The 21,443-nt window shown below is 33.6% G+C and overlaps 6 protein-coding genes and 1 non-coding gene across 7 annotated transcripts, besides 1 other annotated feature; 3 read left to right on the top strand and 4 right to left on the bottom strand.

Moving 5' to 3' along the window:
* The first annotated feature begins 635 nt into the window (after positions 1–635).
* Positions 636–1,672: a mobile genetic element.
* Positions 1,673–3,755: 2,083 nt separating this feature from the next.
* On the bottom strand, positions 3,756–4,094 carry TVAGG3_0705810 (proteasome regulatory particle assembly; the record flags this gene model as incomplete). Its single annotated transcript, XM_001304463.1, has 1 exon — positions 3,756–4,094. One exon carries the CDS (start codon positions 4,092–4,094, stop codon positions 3,756–3,758), a length of 339 nt encoding a protein of 112 aa, XP_001304464.1.
* A 90-nt stretch (positions 4,095–4,184) lies between these two features.
* TVAGG3_0705800 (spectrin binding) lies at positions 4,185–5,168 on the bottom strand (the record flags this gene model as incomplete). The annotated part of the gene is made up of 1 exon (XM_001304464.1): positions 4,185–5,168. One exon carries the CDS (start codon positions 5,166–5,168, stop codon positions 4,185–4,187), a length of 984 nt encoding a protein of 327 aa, XP_001304465.1.
* A 218-nt stretch (positions 5,169–5,386) lies between these two features.
* Positions 5,387–6,007, bottom strand: TVAGG3_0705820 (spectrin binding; the record flags this gene model as incomplete). The annotated part of the gene is made up of 1 exon (XM_001304465.1): positions 5,387–6,007. The coding sequence occupies one exon, from the start codon at positions 6,005–6,007 to the stop codon at positions 5,387–5,389; it is 621 nt and encodes a 206-aa protein (XP_001304466.1).
* Positions 6,008–6,079: 72 nt separating this feature from the next.
* Positions 6,080–6,788, top strand: TVAGG3_0705830 (calcium ion binding; the record flags this gene model as incomplete). The annotated part of the gene is made up of 1 exon (XM_001304466.1): positions 6,080–6,529. The coding sequence occupies one exon, from the start codon at positions 6,080–6,082 to the stop codon at positions 6,527–6,529; it is 450 nt and encodes a 149-aa protein (XP_001304467.1).
* A 202-nt stretch (positions 6,789–6,990) lies between these two features.
* TVAGG3_0705840 (DNA replication) lies at positions 6,991–8,819 on the top strand (the record flags this gene model as incomplete). Its single annotated transcript, XM_001304467.1, has 1 exon — positions 7,006–8,787. One exon carries the CDS (start codon positions 7,006–7,008, stop codon positions 8,785–8,787), a length of 1,782 nt encoding a protein of 593 aa, XP_001304468.1.
* A 124-nt stretch (positions 8,820–8,943) lies between these two features.
* TVAGG3_0705850 lies at positions 8,944–9,015 on the top strand. Its single transcript has one exon. It is a non-coding gene; the product is annotated as a tRNA-Pro (tRNA).
* A 280-nt stretch (positions 9,016–9,295) lies between these two features.
* TVAGG3_0705860 (dynein heavy chain family protein family) lies at positions 9,296–21,334 on the bottom strand (the record flags this gene model as incomplete). Its single annotated transcript, XM_001304468.1, has 1 exon — positions 9,296–21,334. One exon carries the CDS (start codon positions 21,332–21,334, stop codon positions 9,296–9,298), a length of 12,039 nt encoding a protein of 4,012 aa, XP_001304469.1.
* Between the last annotated feature and the right edge of the window lie 109 nt (positions 21,335–21,443).

Genomic DNA, 21,443 nt, shown 5'->3' on the forward strand with positions numbered 1-21,443 from the left:
TCACTTATTACATCAATAAGATCTATCAATATATGTTGTAATTTCATATTTTTTATTTTTTATATTTATTATTTTATAAGCCATTTTTACTTTCATTGATACATGTTTTCTAATATTATCTTTCAAAATCATAATATAATTATTTTTTTAATCATTCCGAAATTTTACCAATTTTACTTTTTGTCAAGACATATCAAATACACAAATCTAATTTAATTATTTCATATCTTATATTTCTATATTCTTGACTGTAATAATTTTGCTCTGACAATAATCAATTTTGAGAATTTCAAAGGATATTGAACCAATATTCTTTTACATACCATTGCATCAAAGTTTATTGATATAAATTATTGATTTTTGAAAAAATATTGTCAAAATTTCTGATAATTATCTTTGGACATTAAAAAGAATTTGATCTACTCAAATTCTATTAATTTAGTTTTAAAACATTCTGTTTTTCAATCAAATCTAAGCCATTGAAATGTTTTGAGACAAGTTCAGAATATTTATCATATATTTTTTTAAACAATGCCTTTATTCTTGATTTTTTCATACATTTCTTCAATTGTCAGATATGAAATTTCAACTTTTGACAGACGATTATTATTTTCAGATCTCTTTTCAATTTTTAAGGGTGCACACGAGAGGATCATGTAAACTTCAAAATTTAGAACCTTATTTTTAGGCATTATCTTGGCTACCTATTTAGGCTCGAAAAGCAAAAAATATCAAAAAATACAACTTGAGTCCATTATGACCCTTTCATGGAGGTAGTTTTTATCCGCTAGTATTTTCCCTTTGAATCTCTTTACAATTCGAAATCAAATTCAAAACTCAGTAGAAGAAAGGAAGAATCGACTTACTACGGTTGTAATACGAATAAATACATATATTTAATTATTTTTATTTACATAATAATTGTTTGAAGCTCATATTCCATCAAATTTTTAAATAAAAACATTAAAATGTTGAAAATGTTCATATATTTTAATAGGGTTTTGGCACTTTATTGAGGAATTACTACATACATAGTCGAACTGAACTTGATATTTTGAAATTTAAATTATTTATCAAAATTAAAATTTAACTTGAAATTTATAATTATTTAGTCATATTTTGCATAATTCTAAGTAGATTTTGTAAAAAATCAAGAAAGAAAAATTTTAACGTGGTTTATTTTTTCTTTTTTATAATAATACATATTATTATATAATTAACATATTCATAATGTTTCACCCTTTCAAAAATATAATCCTCCTCCTCTCAAATAAACGTACATACGGGTGGCCTCTTTTTTCAAAAAATTAAAATTTGAAATTTTGGGCTCAAATATTAGAGATTTTTTTAACCTTCAACGATATATGTTGTCTATATCAGACCTCCTTTCTTTTTGATACTTAACATTGTTCCTAAATCTTAGCCGTTAAGGCTGTTCTGAAAATATTTTTTTTCGAAAAAATTCGAAGAAAATTCTTAAAATTCAAAAATCCCTTAATTCCTGAGGATTTTGGAAAAAAGTTTTTGCATGAACATGTGTATATTATATGAAGTATATTGATAAGGTAAAAATCAAATTTTATTGCATATTCATCGAGAAAATAAACTAACGAATCCCTCAAAATTGAGAGGGTAATCCTCCTCTCAAATAAACGTACATACGGGTGCACCCTTAAGGGCTTTTTTTGATTACTCCAGGTATTTGTTTTTTCATCAAAGAAAACCCTTCCTTCACTTTTTAATACAATTAGACACACCCTAACTCTTCTCTCTAGAGGTAAACACGAAAATAAACCAACTTTGTCCTTATATTTACTGAGTTGAAATGCGATATCTTCGAGTTTTACCTCGCCTTCGACAGATCTCATGTAATCTTCAACATGTATCTCAAATGTATCTTTGTGCATTATGTATGATTCATTGATAACGTCAGGTTCAGATTCAATTGGCGTCTCGATTTCTGATGAGTTTTTTTCATCTTCTTCTGAGCTTTCATCGATCATCGTGTTCCGGAATAGTGTTCTTTTTGGATGGTTCTGCCTAGGGCTGGAATTAATTATCCATGTGTCTGGTAATTTGGGGTGTTTCAAAAACAAATGTCTTGCCTTTTTTCGTACAGAGAGATTTAAACGTATTACACGTATAGATGGTTCAGAAATAAATGCTCTAGGGGTATATTTTACTATAATATCCCACTTTTTAACAACATAATCTAATAATTGTTGCTCTGTCGCGTACCCATTGTTTTCATTAATACACGCCATGAGAGCTTTCTGAAATGGGGATGATTTTTTGCCAAAACCTTTCTTTGAGTCCTCGAAGGGATGTAATGTGTTCATAAATTCTTCCTCTCCAATGAACAGCTTTTTCCGTTCAGCATAATATAATTTTTCCATCTTTTCCTGTTCCTTCTTCTTGGTTAGAGCAGCCGCTGTAATGGCATGAGGCTTCCTTCCTCTATTCATAAACTGTTATCAAATGATTTGAACTTTAATTCAATTCAAAATCACCGACTATAATTAAAGATATTTAAATTTCATTTAGTGATATTTTCCATTTGTAGTAAGGATGTCAATTCGGAAAATTGTTTTCGTTTTAGGAGAATATAATTTTCCGTTTGGAAAATTTAAAAAGTGAGACGCGCAAGATTCGAACTTTATTAAAAGTTGATTTAAATATATTCTAGTGTGGAATCTAAGGATAATATCATATTTAAAATAAGAATATACGAGTTTAGGTAGTTTTATTTTTTTCGATAAATTTGAGAGTATGTACGTTTAGGGCATCAAAAGTGTCAATTCGCTCAGCGAAAGCTGAGCTAGCTTCGTTCTCGAAAGAATAGGGAAGGAGTGAAGGAGAGTCATACAGATATTGACACATTCATATAATTTCAACAAATTTTTAATATAACATTTTAATTCAATGACAAAAATTTGAATAAAATCTATAGTAAAAAAATTACGATGCAACATCGTTATATTTCGGATCATTATGATTATGATTTTGACTTTCTTTCAAAACAATAAATTGAATAGTTACTTGCAACCTGCTGCAAATACCAGGATCTTGTGCTTTTTGATTTGCAAACATCTCAAATTCTCGATTGGTTGACAATTAGTGGTTAAGTTCAGAATTTGGAATATGTTATTATCAAGCGATCATAAAATTGTTGCTTTTTGAGGAGAAATCACCATTTTCTCATTCAATTTCGGATTGATTTTTCAAAATCAATAGAACAGTTCGTTTTCCTTTTGATATAAATTAAACACTACAGTATTGACAGAATATCAAATCATTTTTATGGGAATTTGATGATAATATATCAACCAAAATATTTCAAGCAATAAATAGCATTAACAGCTTAAAACTCTTAGGCATACACTTATTTATGCTCTTTTGAAGTACAGACATTGAAATTCACATGTTTTTCGGGTTTAATCAAGCAAAAATTATTCAATTTTTTTTTGTATTTTTCATAGATTAATTGAAAAATTCCATTCAATACTTACATATATTACACAGATCCAATCCAATTTATAAAAAATGATGTTAATTAAATTATTTAATATCTGTTCAAATTGAAATAGAAGCACAGTGTGGCAGAATTTATATGCAAAACTCAAAAATAATTTTTGTGTATAATTAATATGTTTACTTTTTTTTTCTCCTAATCTCAATTTTTTAAAAATTTTTGAGGCTCGTCGAAACCTTTATAGATTGTGTTTATATATATTCTTTTTTTGACACGAATTTAATTAATTTTGCCCACAACTCGTTAGGAAATCTAAGATTTTGCCTCTATTAAGAGATGATGCATAAGAAATAGCATTTTCCCCTTTATTATTTTGTATGTTGATAAGTGCTCCATGAGAAACAAGCATTTTTGCAGCTACAAGATTATCGGACCATTTTATTAATGTATGAAGAGGTGTAGATCCATCATAATCTTGCATGTTAACATTTGCACCGTGATTTAAAAGCAATTCAGCAGTCTTTAAACTGTGATAAAACAAAACCGTTTCAAACAAAGCCGTCATTCCTTTATTGTTTTTTATATTGACATCTGCTCCGTGTTTAATAAGAAGTTCAATCATATCATCATAACCATTTTTTGCTGCCCGAAAAATAGCGGTATTTCCATTTTCATCTTTTGCATTTACGTCTGCACCATGTGAAATAAGGACTTATATTATTTCTTTGTTTCTTTTTAATATTGCGAAATCAAGAGCGCGATCACCTTTTTCATCCATGATATTAATATCTGCATTGTGTGCAAGAAGTAAGTTTACAAGCTGTATGGGCTCTAATTTTACTGCATAGTGGAGGGCAGTTCTGCATGCATGGTTTTTTGCATTTATATCAACACCATGAGAGATAAGCATTTCGACGATTAGTTTCTTTTCGATACTTGAATGTGGATGAGAAAGTTTATATTTTAAAGAAACAGGGTCTATCTTATGTCCGAAAAGATCGGATAGTGAGAATTCTTTTGCTTTCACTGCATAGTGAAGAACAGTGCTATCACCATTATCTTTTACATTGACATCTGCACCATTGGAAAGAAGAAATTCGACTCCTTCTCTATAGCAATTTTCGGCCGCATAGTGAAGAGGAGTTTTATTCCAAATGTCAACATCATTGATATTTGCACCATGTGATAATAAAATTTTGATTAATTCTGGGTCTCTCAAAGTATATGAAAGTGCAGTCCTTTTATTTTCATCCTTCGCATCGACTTCAATTCCACGCGATAATAAAATTTCGATTGCCTTTTTATTATCATATTTTGCAGCACAGTGGAGTGGAGTTGAATCGCTAAAATCAACCTCATTTATATCAATTCCATTTGCAAGGAACAAATCAATTGTTTTATAACCTTGATGAGATACCGTTGTAAAAATAAGGTTTTGTCCATCTTCGTCGCTTCCGTGGATATTTGCTCCAATGTAAAGAAGGAATTCTGCTATCTCTTTATTATCCATTTTAGCGGCATAGTAAAGAGCTGTTCTTCTATTCCTGTTTTGTGCATCTAGATCAAATGAAGCAAATTTAGGATGATAAAATAAATACTTAATCATGTTAGTATTGTTGTGAATTACTGCAAAATGAAGAAGGTTTGAACCATAAATATCCTTTTCAAGATCAATTTCTTCATTTCCGAGGAGCATTGCTGATGGTTGTAATGCGGCACACCATGGAATTATTGAATTCTTATCTTTATTGAACAAAAGGCAGACAACTTTGAAATTCTGTGATTTAATTATTGATTTGTAACTAAATGATTCAATTGAAAAAAAAAGATCGTGATCCAAAGCATATTCGAGAAATTTGTTGTTATGTGATAAAATAATATTTTTAAAACATATTTCGTCCAGTTCATACTCCTTCATGCATTCATTAATAATTCTGTGTTTCCACCTATTAATGAGTATTGAAGGCATCGTGGAGAGATTTTGTGATGTAAATTTGTAGTAAGGAAAGTGAAAATATTTACAGATCCAAAGTATGCGCATGCTTCAATTGGAGTAAGTTGCTCATCATCAGAAATAAGGACACGTATGCGATCCAAAGAATTATTGGAAACATATTCTTTGAATCGATCAATTTGGTCATCCATAATAAAAGATTCAACAGTATCATCTAGTGGATAAATACTATCAAGGCTATATCTGACTTCCAGCTGGTACACATCATCATCGTCCTTAGTGAAACTCAGAAAATTATAGCTTGCCATAGCTGTTAGTTTATTAGCTTCTTTGTCAGTAATTGGGTTTTTAATTAAGAAATCATGAAGAATAGCACAATAAATCAAAAAAGAACGATAGTTGTATCTAACTGCCTTGACTATGCTAACAAGGATATCGTATGTACTCATTTTGTACTTGTTTATTAAAACATCTGTTATCAAATTATAAGTGTCTTTGATTGTTTCCACACTCTTCACGTGGAAAATCTTATCATATGCATCGATGAAATCATCGTATTGTTTTGAGCCGTCTTTACTCATGAAAGGAGTTAAAGAAATTTTATAAAATAACCATTTTATGGGCGTGAATTGTGAATATTTATTTTTTTATTTATGTCTCAAGAACCGGTTAAAGAGATACATGAAGTATTCAAAGATATGGATCAAAATGGAGATGGGTTTATAGATCCTGAAGATCTCAAAATCTGCATGAATACGCTTGGATTTGAATTTAATGCAGCTGAAATTCAACATTTAGTAATGGAATTAGATCCAGAAAATACAGGAAAGATAGATATGCAACATTTTTCAGAATTTATTCGTTCTAAGATGACAGAAAGAGACCATATTGAAGAAATTCAAATGGCTTTTCAGATGCTCGATATAGACAAGAAAGGCAAAATCACATTTTCAGACCTTAAGAAAGTTGCCAAAGAATTAGGCGAAAATATTACCGATCAAGAATTACATGAAATGATTAATGAAGCGGACACAGATAATGATGGCGAAATATCATTTGAAGAATTTGTAGCACTGATTAAGACAGCAGCTCCAAACTTATAACTTGAAAATTACATTTCTTACAGATAATATTAAAAACGAGTCGAAATGATATATACACAAATAGTGTTGACTCAAAGTAATCATTTCATTACCCGAAAAAAGTAGATAATGTTAATATTGGATTGGGGTTTTTCAATTAGTAACACTGAATGAACAGTATTACCACCATTATACAATGATTTGTTATTTGATGAAAATTCAGTCAAATTTGTATTTAATTTTTCTAAAAATAAAAATTTATCTTCTATTATGCTAGAACAAATGACATTTTTCATTTTTCAGATCTGAGTACTGAAAGCATTCTAACAATTAAGGATTTTCTTGAAAATTGAAAAATGTCTTCAATCCATTTAGCATATCAACCATATTTAGAGCTAAAAACTTTATTACCACATAATAACTTAACTAAAAATACTAATAAAAGTAACTCATATGATTTGGTAATTTATTTTTGTGAGAATTTGTAAACGTGCACTATGTTTGGCAGGATCAATATTTCTTCTGCCAAAAGAGCGAAGCCACGTGGCAAACGTAAAGAAGCACCGAAATCTATATTCGATTCTGAGTTTCCTGAGCCAAAATTTTTAGATAAAGGAATATTAGCTACTGATGGCTGCACATATTACAAAAAAGCATTGATTGAAGGCCAAGAGTTCAATCTATTTGATTCTGCACAAATTTTAACATCAGATACAACAGGATCTAAAGACCATTTATATTATGCACTAATTCTTCAAATGCGATCAGATACAGAAGGCAACAAACAAGCCAAAGTAAATTGGTACTGGAGAAAAGACGAACTTCCAGAAGAATTAAAATGTTTCGTACTCAGAAGAGAATTGCTTCTCTCTGAAGCAGTAGAATACATTCCTTTAGATGCAATTCGAAGCAAAATAACTGTTTATTCAAACGTTTCAAATATTGGTCGAAAGATAAATCACCTTATTACAGCAAATACAAGCGAATTCTTATGCAATCGCGGATTCTTTACATGCCAAGCGGAGTTTGTAGCAGTTTCTACAATACGTCGTCTAATGAATTTAACATTAGAAGATATTGAACACGTAGAAAGCGGATCTAAGTATGACATTGCGCGTGCACGATTGCAGTTGAATTATGTTAAAGCTGTATTAGGAAGACAAGGCGAAATGCAGTCAATTAAGGCTGCAATTGAAAGATTTCTTATGCGAGGCGGTTGTGGCGGCTGCCTATATATATCTGGCGTTCCTGGCACAGGTAAAACACTCTGTGTCAAAGAAGTTATGAAGCAAATCGGAAATGAAGTCATTTCTGGTAAAATCAAAGATTTTGAGTTCTATGAGATCAATTGCTTGCGGTTTGGCGAGTCGAACAATGTATTTAAAGAAATTTGGTACCAGCTTACCGGTGAAAAACTCTCCGTAAAGTCATCAATTGCAAATCTCAACGCATTGTTTACGAAAAGTCCACCCGAAAAGTACATGATACTTCTCATAGACGAGATTGACATCCTTTTGACCAGGAAACAGACCGAAATCTACTGTTTGATGGAATGGGCTTGTTTGCCTAAGAGTCACCTGATTGTTATCTGCATAGCGAACATTATGGACTTGGAGCAGCGCTTAGCACCCAAAGTCCAGTCGAGATTCGGTAAAGAAACAATCAGATTTTATCCATACAAAAGTGACGAATTGAAAATAATCGTCGAAGGAAGAATCAAAGATTTAGGCATTTTCCATCCGACAGCCATTGATTATCTCTGCAAGAATATAGCTAATGTCGGTGGAGATGCAAGAAAAGCACTCGAAGCTTGCAGAAGATCATTGGACTTCGTTACAGAAGAAAATTCAGAAAATTCAAAGAAAAAAACGAAGTCTGAAGAGCAAATCAAACTGAAGACGATGGTAAGAGCAGTTAAAGATATGCAGGAGATAAGAGGAATGTCAATTCTTGAAAAAATCACGCTCAACGAAAAATTAATTTTGATTTCGTTCTTGAAAGAGATGAAATTAAAGGATTTGACATCTGCATCGATGAGAGATGTTGTAAAAAGGTTCTATACCATCCAGAAACAGTTTCCAGACTCTCCTCAAGTAAATACAACGATGTTGATGGTTCTTGTTGGAAAGCTGATTGATATCAAGGTGCTTAAGACACAAGATGAAAGAGTTCCTTCAGCAAACTCAAGATTGTTGCTAGTTTGCAGTGAAGGAGACTTATTAATCAGTTTGAACAAAGATAAGGCATTGAAAGCTCTTGTAGAGCCTCTTATGCCTTAGTAATTAAATATTTATATTATCTGTTTGTAGAATTATATATTGTCTTTCAACGCAATCAATTCACATTGTTGAAAAAAACAATCCGAAATTTCACTTCTCTTTCAAAAAGTGGATATCCAAGATCAGGGAACATCATGAAAGTTATAATTTCGAATTGGGTGATTAGTCTAGTGGTATGATTCGCGCTTAGGGTGCGCGAGGTCGCGGGTTCAATTCCCGCATCACCCCTTTTTGTCTATTTTTTTCTCTCATTGGCAAAGTATTTTAGTTAATGATAATACGGAGCAAAGTAGACCAAATTGGAGAACAAATTTGGATTTGGAGCTCACATAACATCTTGTTTTAGTAAAATTTTAGCATTTTGAAGCTTGCTAAACTAATCTTTTTTACTTTATGTTCTTTTACTCTATTAGTTGTATATCAAGTTTGTTCAATGGAAAGAAGATATATGTTTTAATAATAAGCAAACATTTATTTACAAATAAAATAATAAAATTAATATAAAAAATTATACAAATACTTCTGGAATGTGGCAAATCAATGAAGTTCCAGAAGCAATCAAATTCTTATCTGAAACATCTGATGGAATTGGGATGTATCTGATGAGGTTTTCTATCTCTCCGTCAACTCTTCTTCTGTCCATTGTTGTTGTGCAGTCGAATGAAGGAGCAGATTTGAAGAGAGGACACATGTAAACTCTCTTATCTCTTGGAGTTCTCTTCATGAGTGCGATAGAAAGTCTTGGCATCTTCACGAATGGTTTCGACTTTTGATTTGTTGGAATCAATTTCCTTGATATGCTGTCGTAATTTCCAGCCATCAAGTATATTCCATCCAAGTTCAAAGCGTTCGGATGTGTTGGAGAATCGTTGAATTCGAAGTCAATCATTAATGAATCAACAACGACATTCATCATGACTGCAACTTCGTGGGAATAAGAAAGAATTAGACCTCTTACATCAGAAACTAAACTGATGTCGATTGTTGGAGGTCTTCCATTCTCTACCCAGTTCTTCAACAATTCTATTCTTCCCTTGATATTTTCAATCATCTTCTTCGGATTAAATGTTCCGCTGTAATTGAAAATGTTGATGATTTCTTTTGGTAAGTTTTCTTTTGCAAAAGAGGAAATGATTTCTTTTGATGGTTTTTGCAACAATGTCCTTGCAGAGTTAATTGCCTCTTCCAACTCTTTAAGTTCATGTTGTGCCCAAACAATTGTAGGAGTGATGTTTTCAAGTGGTTTTGGTTCTTCAATCTTTGGCAAATCATTTAAGAAAATCTTGATGTTTTGGATTCCATTTTCTCTTTTGATTGGGTTTGTGCATGGAGCAATTGCGTTTGAAATGTCTTGGCCAAGTAGCCATGCTCTTATTGGACCGGAAATCACTCTAGGGATTGACAAAATGTCACAAGTATTGAACACAGTCATCTTCGAAATTGTGTGTTGATAATTGGAAATTGGAGAATCAGGAGGAATTACCCATTGTTCTCTTTCAGCAAATGACTCGTCAATGAACCTGAAATTGTCATCAACAGCTTCAGGAGCAAATATCGTGAAGATAATAACACGTAATTTGCGTCTATCGAATGTATCCAAAGTCGAAGAACTCAAAATCATTTCCATGATTTCATCTCTTACGTTTCTTATTGGTAACTCGTGTTGGAAGTTGATTGTTGATGCTGTTGTTGATCCAGGCTGTGTCTGGTTACTTTGTGCTTGAACTCCTGCATTTGCATCAATGATTGTTCTTAATCTTTCAAAGATATCTTTGACAGCAACTTCAGGAACAGGAGAAAACTCTGAGAAACCTAAAATTCCAAGCGAAGACCTGAAATGAACAACAGAAAACATCAAAGCAGCTGCATATGAATATTTCTTCATTGCACGCGGATTCGTTGATGATCTGATGGAGTTCGAGTAGTGCTGGTATATCTGCAGCATTTGTTGTCTTATACTTGGATAAGAGTTGTAAGAATATCTCGTGCATCCACTCAAAACATATGAAGGAATGTATTTCGTGGATTGAGCGATAATTATCATTCTGAAGTTAGATGACGTTGTTCCTTGCAATGCTGCATATATATCTGCTAATGCTGATGCAGCAGCTGGTGTTGGATCTGAATAGTGCAAAGCAACCCAAACGGATTTATTCATCATTGATTGAATCGTTGAAACAATTTTTTCTAAAGCTGATGAATCTTCTGACAAAGAAAATGTTTCAAATGAATCCAATCTGTTTCTGTTTGCAACGAATTGGCTCAACAACGATGTTGGATCATTCTTTATGTCGCTGTAAATAAATACAGGCTGGTTTGCTGTCGTTGTAATGAACGATTCTATTGGGAATGTTGGATAATTCACTGCGAAATTCGCTGTGAATTGTTCGCTGATAACTCTTTGGAATAAATTGAAAACATCAGCAACATTTGAAGTCTTTAATGCATCAATTGCATCTGTCATCATTCCAAGGGCTTCTGAGATATTGACATCGACCTTTCCTCTGCCAACTTCTTCGATATGATTCACAACTTCTTGTAAATCTTTTTCGTTTTCGGATCCTTCGACTTTTCTCATTGCAATTGCAACGAAGAACATGTAAAGCAATGCGTTTGTCATTGTTAATGGCTGCAACATTAATTTAAGCATTGCAGCAATGACTCCTTGATGAAGTTTCTCGATTGCTTTCTGTTCTAATTTTCCTGCTTTTCCGCCATTTTGATTTATCGCTTGTGTCAAACAAGAAGTGAATGTGTGGAATCTGAAGAAGCTGTTTCCTGTTATCTTTGGTAAAACAACAGAAGCAACAGTCCACATCTCTGTGACTAAATCCAATGTTTGTTTGACAGGCATCAAAATGACTAAAATGTCTGATTGCAGGAAAACGAAGCAAGAAATCACTTTGACTAAAGCGTCTTTTTCTTTAGCAATAACAGCAAGTTTCTCCATGTCATCGCATTGGCTTTCGCTGATTAATTGTAACAATTTCATCGTCAATCTTTGTATTGTCACGTTTCTTCTTAATTCGAACAATCTTTCACTCATAACATTTCCTTCGTTTTCAGGAGCAGTCATTCTTACAAAGATCCTTGTTAATTCTAGTTTTGCTGCATCTAATTGTCCCAAGTTTCCATTGATCACTGATGTTCTTGAAAGCAAAGAAACAGGCAATTCATTGACAGATTTCTTCGAAGAAAGGAAGAAAATCTTGAATCTTGGAGAAGCATTAACTGTTGTTTGTCCAATTGTTACATCTTGGGCATTTTCATGTTGTGAATTGTAGTAATAAGCGAAGATAGGATCAAACAAAGGATTGTAGTCGTCAACATCGTGAACGAAAACAATCTTTCCGTCAACCATCGCTTGAGAAATTGTTTTCTCTAAACTGCTAGAAAGAGCGCAAATATGAACAACAGAACCTTTGTTATGACTTTCTATCGCGTGGCAAACGAATCCGTCTTGGTCAATAATCAAAGGAATTCTTAATGTGCTGTGTGCAGTACATTCCGCTAATTCTACATGGAAAGATGTCTTCTTTTGTGACTCAGGAGGAGGCAAATCAGGAACAGTAAATGCAATTCCGACTGCTGTTCTAAATTCCATGTCATTTCCGGAAATTTGTTGATTGTTTTGTTGCATGATTTCTTTGATTTCGGAGAAGAAATCATCGAGTTGCTCTTGATTCATATATCCACCATAAGTTCTATAAGCTGCTTCAAAGAATGAATCAGAGATTAAAGAACTTTCTGGCATGTCTTCGCCTTTAACAACTCTTGAAACGAATTTCTCGGAATCTTTGCAAACTTCTTCCAACAAAACTTTGTCAGCATTGAGTTTCTTGAATGTTTCTTCGAATTTCTCAAGTTCTTGTGATTGTGATTCGTTGTTTGCAGCTTGGTTCTCTAGTTTTTCTTTGATTTCAGCGATTTCTTTTCTGTCTTGAGTTGTATCTTGTCTGAATTCTTCAAGAGCTTTCTCTTTTTCAGCCAATGTCTTTGATTTCGAGAAATACAAAATGTCTGAGCTCAAAATCTTTATACAGCTCTGAACGAATGCAAACAAGAAACCAGCAGGAGGAGAAATTGTGTCTAACTCAATCTGCGTGATCTGTGCAGTGTTAAAGAATTGACAAGCTTGGTTTCCAATGTTCATATCTGTTGGATTGTTCTTGTCAATGTATTTGTTTGTGTTTGTCGGATCAATTGAGTTTGCAACATAAGTTGGGAAGTCTGGCTTCATTAAGATGACTTTTCCTGATGTATCATAATCGATATCAACATTCAACAATGAACACAAAACTCTCATCAAAACTTTGAATTTTAATGGAGGATTTTCAGCGGAAATTTGAAGAATTTGGAGGTCATTGTCTGTCAAAGCGTTGAGCTTTGATTTGCGCATGTTGAAGTCTTGTATGTAATCTTGTTTGTTGTGTAATGCTGTTTCCATTTGTTTCTTTAATTCTTCAATTTCGTCAACTTTCTCTTTTTCTTGTTTATTGAGATTTTCTTCGCGTTCTGTGACTTCTTTCAACTGGTTCTTGTAGTCTTCGGATGATGATTGTGATTTATTCCTTAAGTTCTGCAACTGTGGCTCTGTTTCTTTGATTTTATTCAAAGTAATTTGTAATTCATTCGACACTTTGTCGAAAAATGCTCCTGTTGATTCTCTTTGTCTCTTAAGAGTTTCCATGACAGTGTTTCTTTGTTCATAGACTCTCTTGAAGTAAACAGAGAAATCATTCATGAGATTGGAAGTGATTTTATCACCAAGTTTGAGCTTCATGAAGTTGTGAACTCTCGTGAAACAATTTGCCAATGATTTATGTTCTTCAGGTAATCTTGTAATGAAGACTTCATCATTGCAAATTTCATCACTGAATCTGAGTTCGAATACTTGAGCAAATTTAGGATATTCTTGGACATTATCAACAGAGACACAAACATGGACTCTATCTCTAATAATTGCTCTGATCTTGTAGTATGTTTTGAGAGCTTCTTCACTTGACAAATTCGTCTGTGATTTCGTGTATGTCTTGTACAATTCTTCAAGAGTTTGAGCATTGTAAAACTCAGTGAAATTCGATCTGTGCAAGAAATTATGGAGAGCGAGTTGTTCGAGTTCTGTATCATCTGTTGCTCTTAAGAAGATGACGCTTGACTTGTTCTGTAACAAAGCTAAATTAATAGCATTTGCCATTGTCTTTTTAAGCATCTCTCTTCTCAAGATCTTCGAAGAATTCTGGATTGGAACTAAAGGCTTCAAATCAAAGAATTCGAAGTTATTCAATTGGCAGAATAATCTTGTTAAAGTTCTTCTTCCTGTTGGAGACTTTCCACTAATATAAACACTGCCTGATGGATAAGCTAAAGCTCTCTCCAATCTGATGTATTGTTGAACAGTGTTTTCATCGAAAACAAATGAAATTTTCTCTGCAAATTTCTGATTTGCTGCATCTTTTTCTTGTGACAATCTTTCAATTGTTGTTTTGATGTCATCGTAAACCAATTTGCAGTTGAGTTTAAGGAGATGATCATCTGAATTAAACAATGTCCTGTAGACAATGTTATTTGCGAAATCTCCGAGAATTTCTCCATAATCATTTGATAAAACTTCTCTGAAACACTCTCTTATTTTGTTTGATTCTTCTTCTGTTTGTGGATCGATTGCGAAATACGACTGTCCAATTAAAGCTCTTATCAACAACAAAATGTCTTCTTTCTTGGAGCAGTATTTCTCTTCGTAGAATGGGAATGGTTGCAATATCTGATTCATGTTAAATTTCAATCCTTTCTGCTGGAAATTTTCGAAAACTTTGATGGCTAAATCAATAAAAGTATTCGAAATAGAGAAAGAATTTGCTCCACGTCTGAAAATGTGTCTTAACGATGAAGGAGATTGTTCCAAGAAATGTATTGGATGGAAGTGTTTCATGAAACGACGTCCAAATCGTTTAGGAGATTTGGCTGTAACAATGATGAAAGTGTTTCTTATTGGATATTCTTCGTAGTATTTCGGATCAACTTTCGAACTAAAAACTAATGATTTCGTGGTGATAATTTGTCTGATGAATTCTGCAGCTGTTTGGTTTTCGAATGGAACATCTTCGAAAATCAAAGCGTAAATAGCTTTAGTTTTCATCATCGCGTAGTTTTTAGTGATAACAGGTGTGTGCATTCTAATGAACTCCAAGAGAGAACGTCCTGTCGATGAAGGAGTAACTGGAATAAAGATAGGAATATACAAATTCGGTTCCTTAGAGAAAATTTGATGTAAGAATGCAGTTTTTCCTGATCCTTGTTGTCCATGCAAGAAAATGTTTTGTTTGTTACGAATCAAGACAGAAATGTGAGCCATCATTGGCATCATTTCTGGTGTGCACACTGCGATGTCTTCAACTCTCATCTGTACATCGGAATCCTTAGCGGAATTGGTTGGAGTTCCAAGGGTTAAATCGAAATCCAAAGGAATTAATTTGTCTTTGAAGAATCTCAAAGAAATTAATGATGGCGTTGGATACTTCTGTGTACAGATTTCAGGAACATTGAGGCCATCCCAATCTGTAGGAACAGACATCTCGTATGTATGAAGCATCCATTGATCGAATTCTTTTATGGCTTCTTCTGTCAACAAACCGCAAAAAACTTTGAAAACTGAATGCAAAAATGCAATTTTGATTGAGTTTTCATCATCTTGGTTAACTTGTTGTGCTACAATGATCATTGATGTGTATTCAAGGGCCTTTCGTGGTAATGCGTCTTTCATCATGTATTTCTTGAAATTATCCCTTAATTCTGGAATGTATCCCTTTAATTCTTCTGTCAAATAATTTGTCACTTTTGGAATAACTTCGACAAAAATCTTTGATAAACATTCTTTGCAAGAAAGAGTTATTTCTGATGGTAACGAGACTTGGTTGAACATCTTGAGAGGTGTAATGAATTCCTTCATCGGAATAATACCACAGCAAGCTACAAATGATGGAGAAATGTTCGAAAGATTTCCTGTTTCAACGATAATATGGAATTTGTGGTCGAACAACAAAGTGTCTAAAGTATTTAATTTGCATTTATGTGACAAAGATGTTGAGAAGAACTCCTGGAGATAAGAAACAAAATTAGTACTCATTGGACCATTGAATCTCAATATACAATGATGTGTTTTTTCGAATTTCTTCAATTGAGAAACATAAGTATTCAACAAACCGTAATTTTGTATTTGTCCTTCTTCTGGATCATCTTTGACGCTTCCAAACATTACTTTGTACTTTTCGCTTTCCTGGAAAACATCGCAGATCTTGACAGGCATGATACCAGAGAATCTATTGATGATATCAGCATTTTGAGCAAGCTTTAAGAAAGCGAGTTCAAGCATGTGAACAATCAAAGTCTTTCCTGAATTTGGTCCTCCGCAAATTATTATGCAAGGATATTTCAACATCATTTCATACAATCTTATGACTTGTTTAATGATGTATTCAGTGTCAACTTGATCTTCCATGTTCTTGAGCTCTTTGGAAACAACATCTCTGATGACTTCCGCAGCTTGTTCGATATGGAAACATTGTGGTTTTGTGATGTGATCTTTGAAAACATTTATATTTTCAAAGATATGGAAATTGGCGTAAATCATTTCCATCAAAAGATCTCTGTGTTTGAATTTGATGTTTGAGAAGAACCTCAAGTAAATAGCTCTTGCAACAACAAACTCTTCAGCGATACGTGGTTCTTCGTAGTAATTTACGAAGGATGCTGATTTGGAGTGCATCATTTGTCTCAATAAATCATGTGCTTGATCCAAAATAACAAAAACATAACTCATGAATGATTCGTTCTTGAGATAAGTGAATGTTCTTGTTATAGCATTGATGCATGATGACAATTTAACAGCAATGATCTTTGTAAACTTAAATCCACTGGATACCAATTTAACATTCGCAATTTGGAGACAATCAGGAGCAGCAAAACTGACAGGTTTCAAAATTGTTCTCAATTCTGGAGGAACTGATGCAGAAGTCATGAACGAAGCATTTCCTGATAATAATATTCTGCAGGACTTTTGGAGTTCGATAACACGATCTGATATTGTTATCCTACTTCCACCTGCATTTTGTAACATGTTCATTGAATGAATGATTTGATAAATGAACGATAAATTGTGATGTGACAATTTTTCAACGTTATTAAATGATAACCAACATCCTGTTAAAGCGGCTCCTGTTACTATTCTAGAAAGAATCTGTGTAGGAGTATTTTGGAAAGCCGGGAAGAAGTAAATGAATCTTCCAAAGTTATTTGCAAGTTGTGCAATGAGATGTTTCTTTCCAACATCTTCTGCACCGCAAATCATTGGGAATTTGTTATGCATGATTGCGTTTGCAGCGTTATTTAACACGCGTTCTGATGCTGGAGTGTAAATGTATTGTATACTTGAACCCCAGAATTCGTACCCGTGTTCAACAGTTGCATCTCCCATATCAATAAACATTGTTTGGTTCTGGTTATGATATCTAAATCTCATGTGTGAATTCCAATTCAATTCTTGTGAATAGTAATGGTATTGTTCAGACAAAGGTCCTATCTGTGTTATCAAGAAATTAAGGAATGTCGCAATAGCAGATAGTTTAAGGATTTCACTTGAAGAAAGAGGAGAACTCATAACAGAAGAGATTTCAACAATTTTTGATTGCAAAACTTGTTCGTAAGCTGAGAAAGCTCTTGCAGGATTATCTGTGTTATTAAAACACTCCTGGATTTCTCTTGCAAAGGAAACTTGTAATGTTAAAATCGCTATATGTGTTGACACTGTTGGAATCCAATCTTTCATTGATGAAGAAGTGAATCTTGCAATTGAAGATCCAATGGAATCTTTGACACTGTTTTGCATCGCTTCAATAACTCTTGGTCCCCATTCATCGACATCTCCTGAGATTTGTACTGGTTTAGTAAATGGCAATGTATCTCCGTCATCTCCTACTAAACCTGTTAATCTGTATTTCGAGAAGATACCGTTGAATGGTAAAATAGAACCATCACTTGTATCTTTTTCATCAATTACATTTGAATCGAAATTCTTTATGTGCATAAACATTTTTGCGATTGTTGAATTGAAGACTTGGAAATCATCTGTTGTTATCATATTCAACACTTCTTGGTTACTCAAGAAATACAATCTCGGCATCAAAGCTCGTTTCGTATCAATGTATTTATGAACTTGAGATAAAATCCATTGTAACGTGTTGTTGTTTTCTTTAAGAATATCATGAAGTTGAGGGAACGCGCAAACAACAAACAACAAAGTGTCTTCTAATGTGTTCTTTATGATTAATGACCATCTCTTCTTGACTATCTGGAATTTCTGGACACAGGCAGGTAACACGGATTTGATGTCATCATTATTAAATAAACGTGACAAAAGTGGCCAATTTGATTGGAAAATGAGCCATTCATCGAGAATTCTTGCGATGTTCTCAAGTTTAAATGATAAACTGAGTACGTGGTCTTTGATACCTTGTACGAAAGGAACAGATAACATTTGGTCTAACTGTTCTTGAGTATCAGCAATTTGTGCAAACAAACTGTCAAGATTTCCGAGCATCAGTTCATCTTCTTTCTTATCTTGGATGTCCAAAAGAGGGATATGAACTTCTTGCCAATGCGAATTGATTGCTTGGAAAGAATGCTCTAATCTGGATTCACCTTGTGATGTGGATGTTATTTGTTGAATCTTTTCTTTCTGTTGTAAAATGCCAAGCGAAATTAATTCATCAATTTTAATTTGTGAATAATAAGCGTTTGGTCGGCCACAAGATTCAAACAAAGTATTCCAGTGATGTGTTTGCATCCTTCCTTGAGATAACAATTCAATTACTTCTATATAAGGTACTATTGCACTTTCAGCTGTATCCAATTCCGCAAGTAATTCACATGGCTCGTTATAATTTTCTTTAAGATGTTGCACTGTTTGGTCGATGTTTTCTAAATCTTCTTTGAATTTCTGGATATCGACATTGGATAAAGGAACTGTTGTTATTATCTTGGAAACACCTTTCCATGATGCAACACAATCATATAATTGGCCATCGAATTCCGCTTTCTTCTTTATTTCAGCGAAAATTGAAAAATCGTTCTTGTTTACACCTAAAATTTGTTGGTAGTGTTGCAAATTTACAACTCTTGGCTGGTATTTAGTGATCTTTGCTTTCATTTGTTGTATTGTTGGTATGTACATGTCAACATCACATTGCTGTATAGAAACAGGAATTGCGGAAACTGTGTTTTGAACTCTTGTGAGTTTTTCAAGTTGAACTCTGATTTGATTTTCAAGAGTATTGATGTAAACAGCGGAATGGATGCTTTTCGTTTGTTGTGCGATCTGCTGGTCACCTTTGAAGATGTTGAAGGCTGGAATTAATGGGTTTTTCTCAAGTTGTGGAACGTGGATGTGAAATTCATCAAATAATACTAAGCATTGATCGACAAACTTGACTTCTGTTTGAAGATATGGTTCAATAACATCGCATTTGTCTGAGAATTCACAGAAATCAACGAAATCGGTCAAAGATGTCGGATCAAATCTAAGATATTTGTGGCAATGGTTGAAAATGCTTTGGAAGTAGTCAACTTTGGTTTGTACTAAGTTCTGAAGCATCTTCTGCATTTCCATGATGGCGCGAGCTGGAATTGGCCTGAGATGATTTTTCATATTCTTGGAATCAACGTAAAGAGCGCCTCTAAGTGTGCAGGATCTGAACTGATTCATCTTAATCTCATCCTGCTTGAATTGTTCGTAGTCATCTCTGATTTTTTGGAAATCAATAATAAGTTCGCTATTTGGCTTGAAAATGAAAGGAGAAGAGTTGCCAAATGCAAGGTTGATCTCTTTAGGCTCTGTGGATCTCTCTTTAATGTAGATTTTTGGCGACCATTTCTCTCCAATTTGGAAAATTGGGAAATAATCTTTGAATTGCTGAGAAACTTCATAGGCATCGTGATAAGCTTCAGTAATAACGTTAATAATGTGATCGCTGAGCCTTTCAATTTCAGCATTGCAATCAATAAAAGATTTGAACGATGGACCATCATCGAAAATGAAATTTAAGTTCGGCAAACTCTCGCACAAGTGTTGTCTGATGGCTCCAGCTCTTATGACTCTTGGTAATTCATTTAATGTTTTAAGAGCTCCAGAAAACAGATTTCTGAGCTTTGTAATAAATTCATCTATTGATGGAGTGAATAAAATTGTTCCGTCGCTGTTGAAAGAAACTTGAATTTCGAAAATTGAAGATTGATCTGTTGAAACGTTTTCATCTGCCATTATCCAGCATTCATAGCAACTCTTTGCAAGTTGTTCAAGCAATACGTAATCAACGAGTCTTACAAAATGACCAAAAGCTCCAATTTCTTTTTTGACAATTTCATTTCTTCTGTTGCTCTCAGCATATTTCTTGCGTTCTAAGACCATGAGCTGGCCAAGGTTAGGATTTCTTCTTTTGATCTCCGGAAAGTCGCTATCTTCAACAATAACTCTTGCAGGATCTCGAATATCAGTATCAAGTTGAACTAACTGAGCGATAACCTTCTCTACGAATTCAGCGAACTTTGACTTTAATGCTTCTATGTTTTCTGAAGATATTTCAAGGAAAGTAGCTAATGGATAATTCTTTTGAGTATTAAAGCAAAGTAAGTGCTTCTTTAATATCGTATCGCATGTATTTTCGAGAATTTGAATAGCTGCTTCGTAGAATGCGTAGTTATTGAAGAAGGAATGCATCAAAACTCGATCCGTTATTTGATCAAATCTTTGCTGCATAACAAATTTCTTCCAGATGCGGAAAGGCTTCCATCTGAAGTAATTTGAAAATGTTCTCAGTTTCCTGATTGCCATAAAAATCGAACTTTCCTTTGACCATCTATCCAATGTTAAGTTTTCTGTTGATCCATCAGGCATCACGTGAGTTACACCACTTGCTGACATTGTAAAATAGTCATTTCCGATTTCTTGCGATGAAACTTTCTTCAATTCGTATGGATTAAATGCTGGATCTGATTTATCACCAACGTAAATCATATAAATGAAAAGATGTCCACGGCCATCTTTTCTCTTGCTGAAATATGCGATTGGATCTTCTTTAAATGCAATAGATTGCTCTTCAAGCTCTCTTTCTTTTTCAATTGCCTCTGTTTCGAGGGTAGGTTCGCGTAAATTTGATAGAGGACGTTTGGATATCAATGACGGCATCATTTGTGCAGCACTTGGCACTAACGATGTTGTTGCTCTTGAAGTTGATTTAGTTGCCGGACGAGATGTTCCTTTACGAAAGGCTAATAATGCCGGACTTTGTGCATGTAATAGGTTTTCTTCCTTTTCGTTAATTGGTTTTACAATTTCGTATTCTTCAGCTGTATTATCAAATAATTTTGTGGCAAAAAGACTTTTTGTTCCAGCAGGATTACTAAAAACAGGATGGTGGCCAAATCCAACTGTTTTAGAAAGCTTTGGAACAACGAGCTCTGTATCAGGTATATCCGGATTCTCTGAAGAGCTCATTTTTTACGATGTAACGTGCAAAAAACGATTATTTTCAAGATTTTTATGTTGAGACTGAAATTTTCATCAAATGAATAATGCCAACAATTTTTGGGTACAGTTCTGATCT

The sequence above is a fragment of the Trichomonas vaginalis genome, chromosome III, assembly GCF_026262505.1.
Source record: "Trichomonas vaginalis G3 chromosome III, whole genome shotgun sequence".
Classification (NCBI taxonomy): Eukaryota; Parabasalia; order Trichomonadida; family Trichomonadidae; genus Trichomonas; species Trichomonas vaginalis.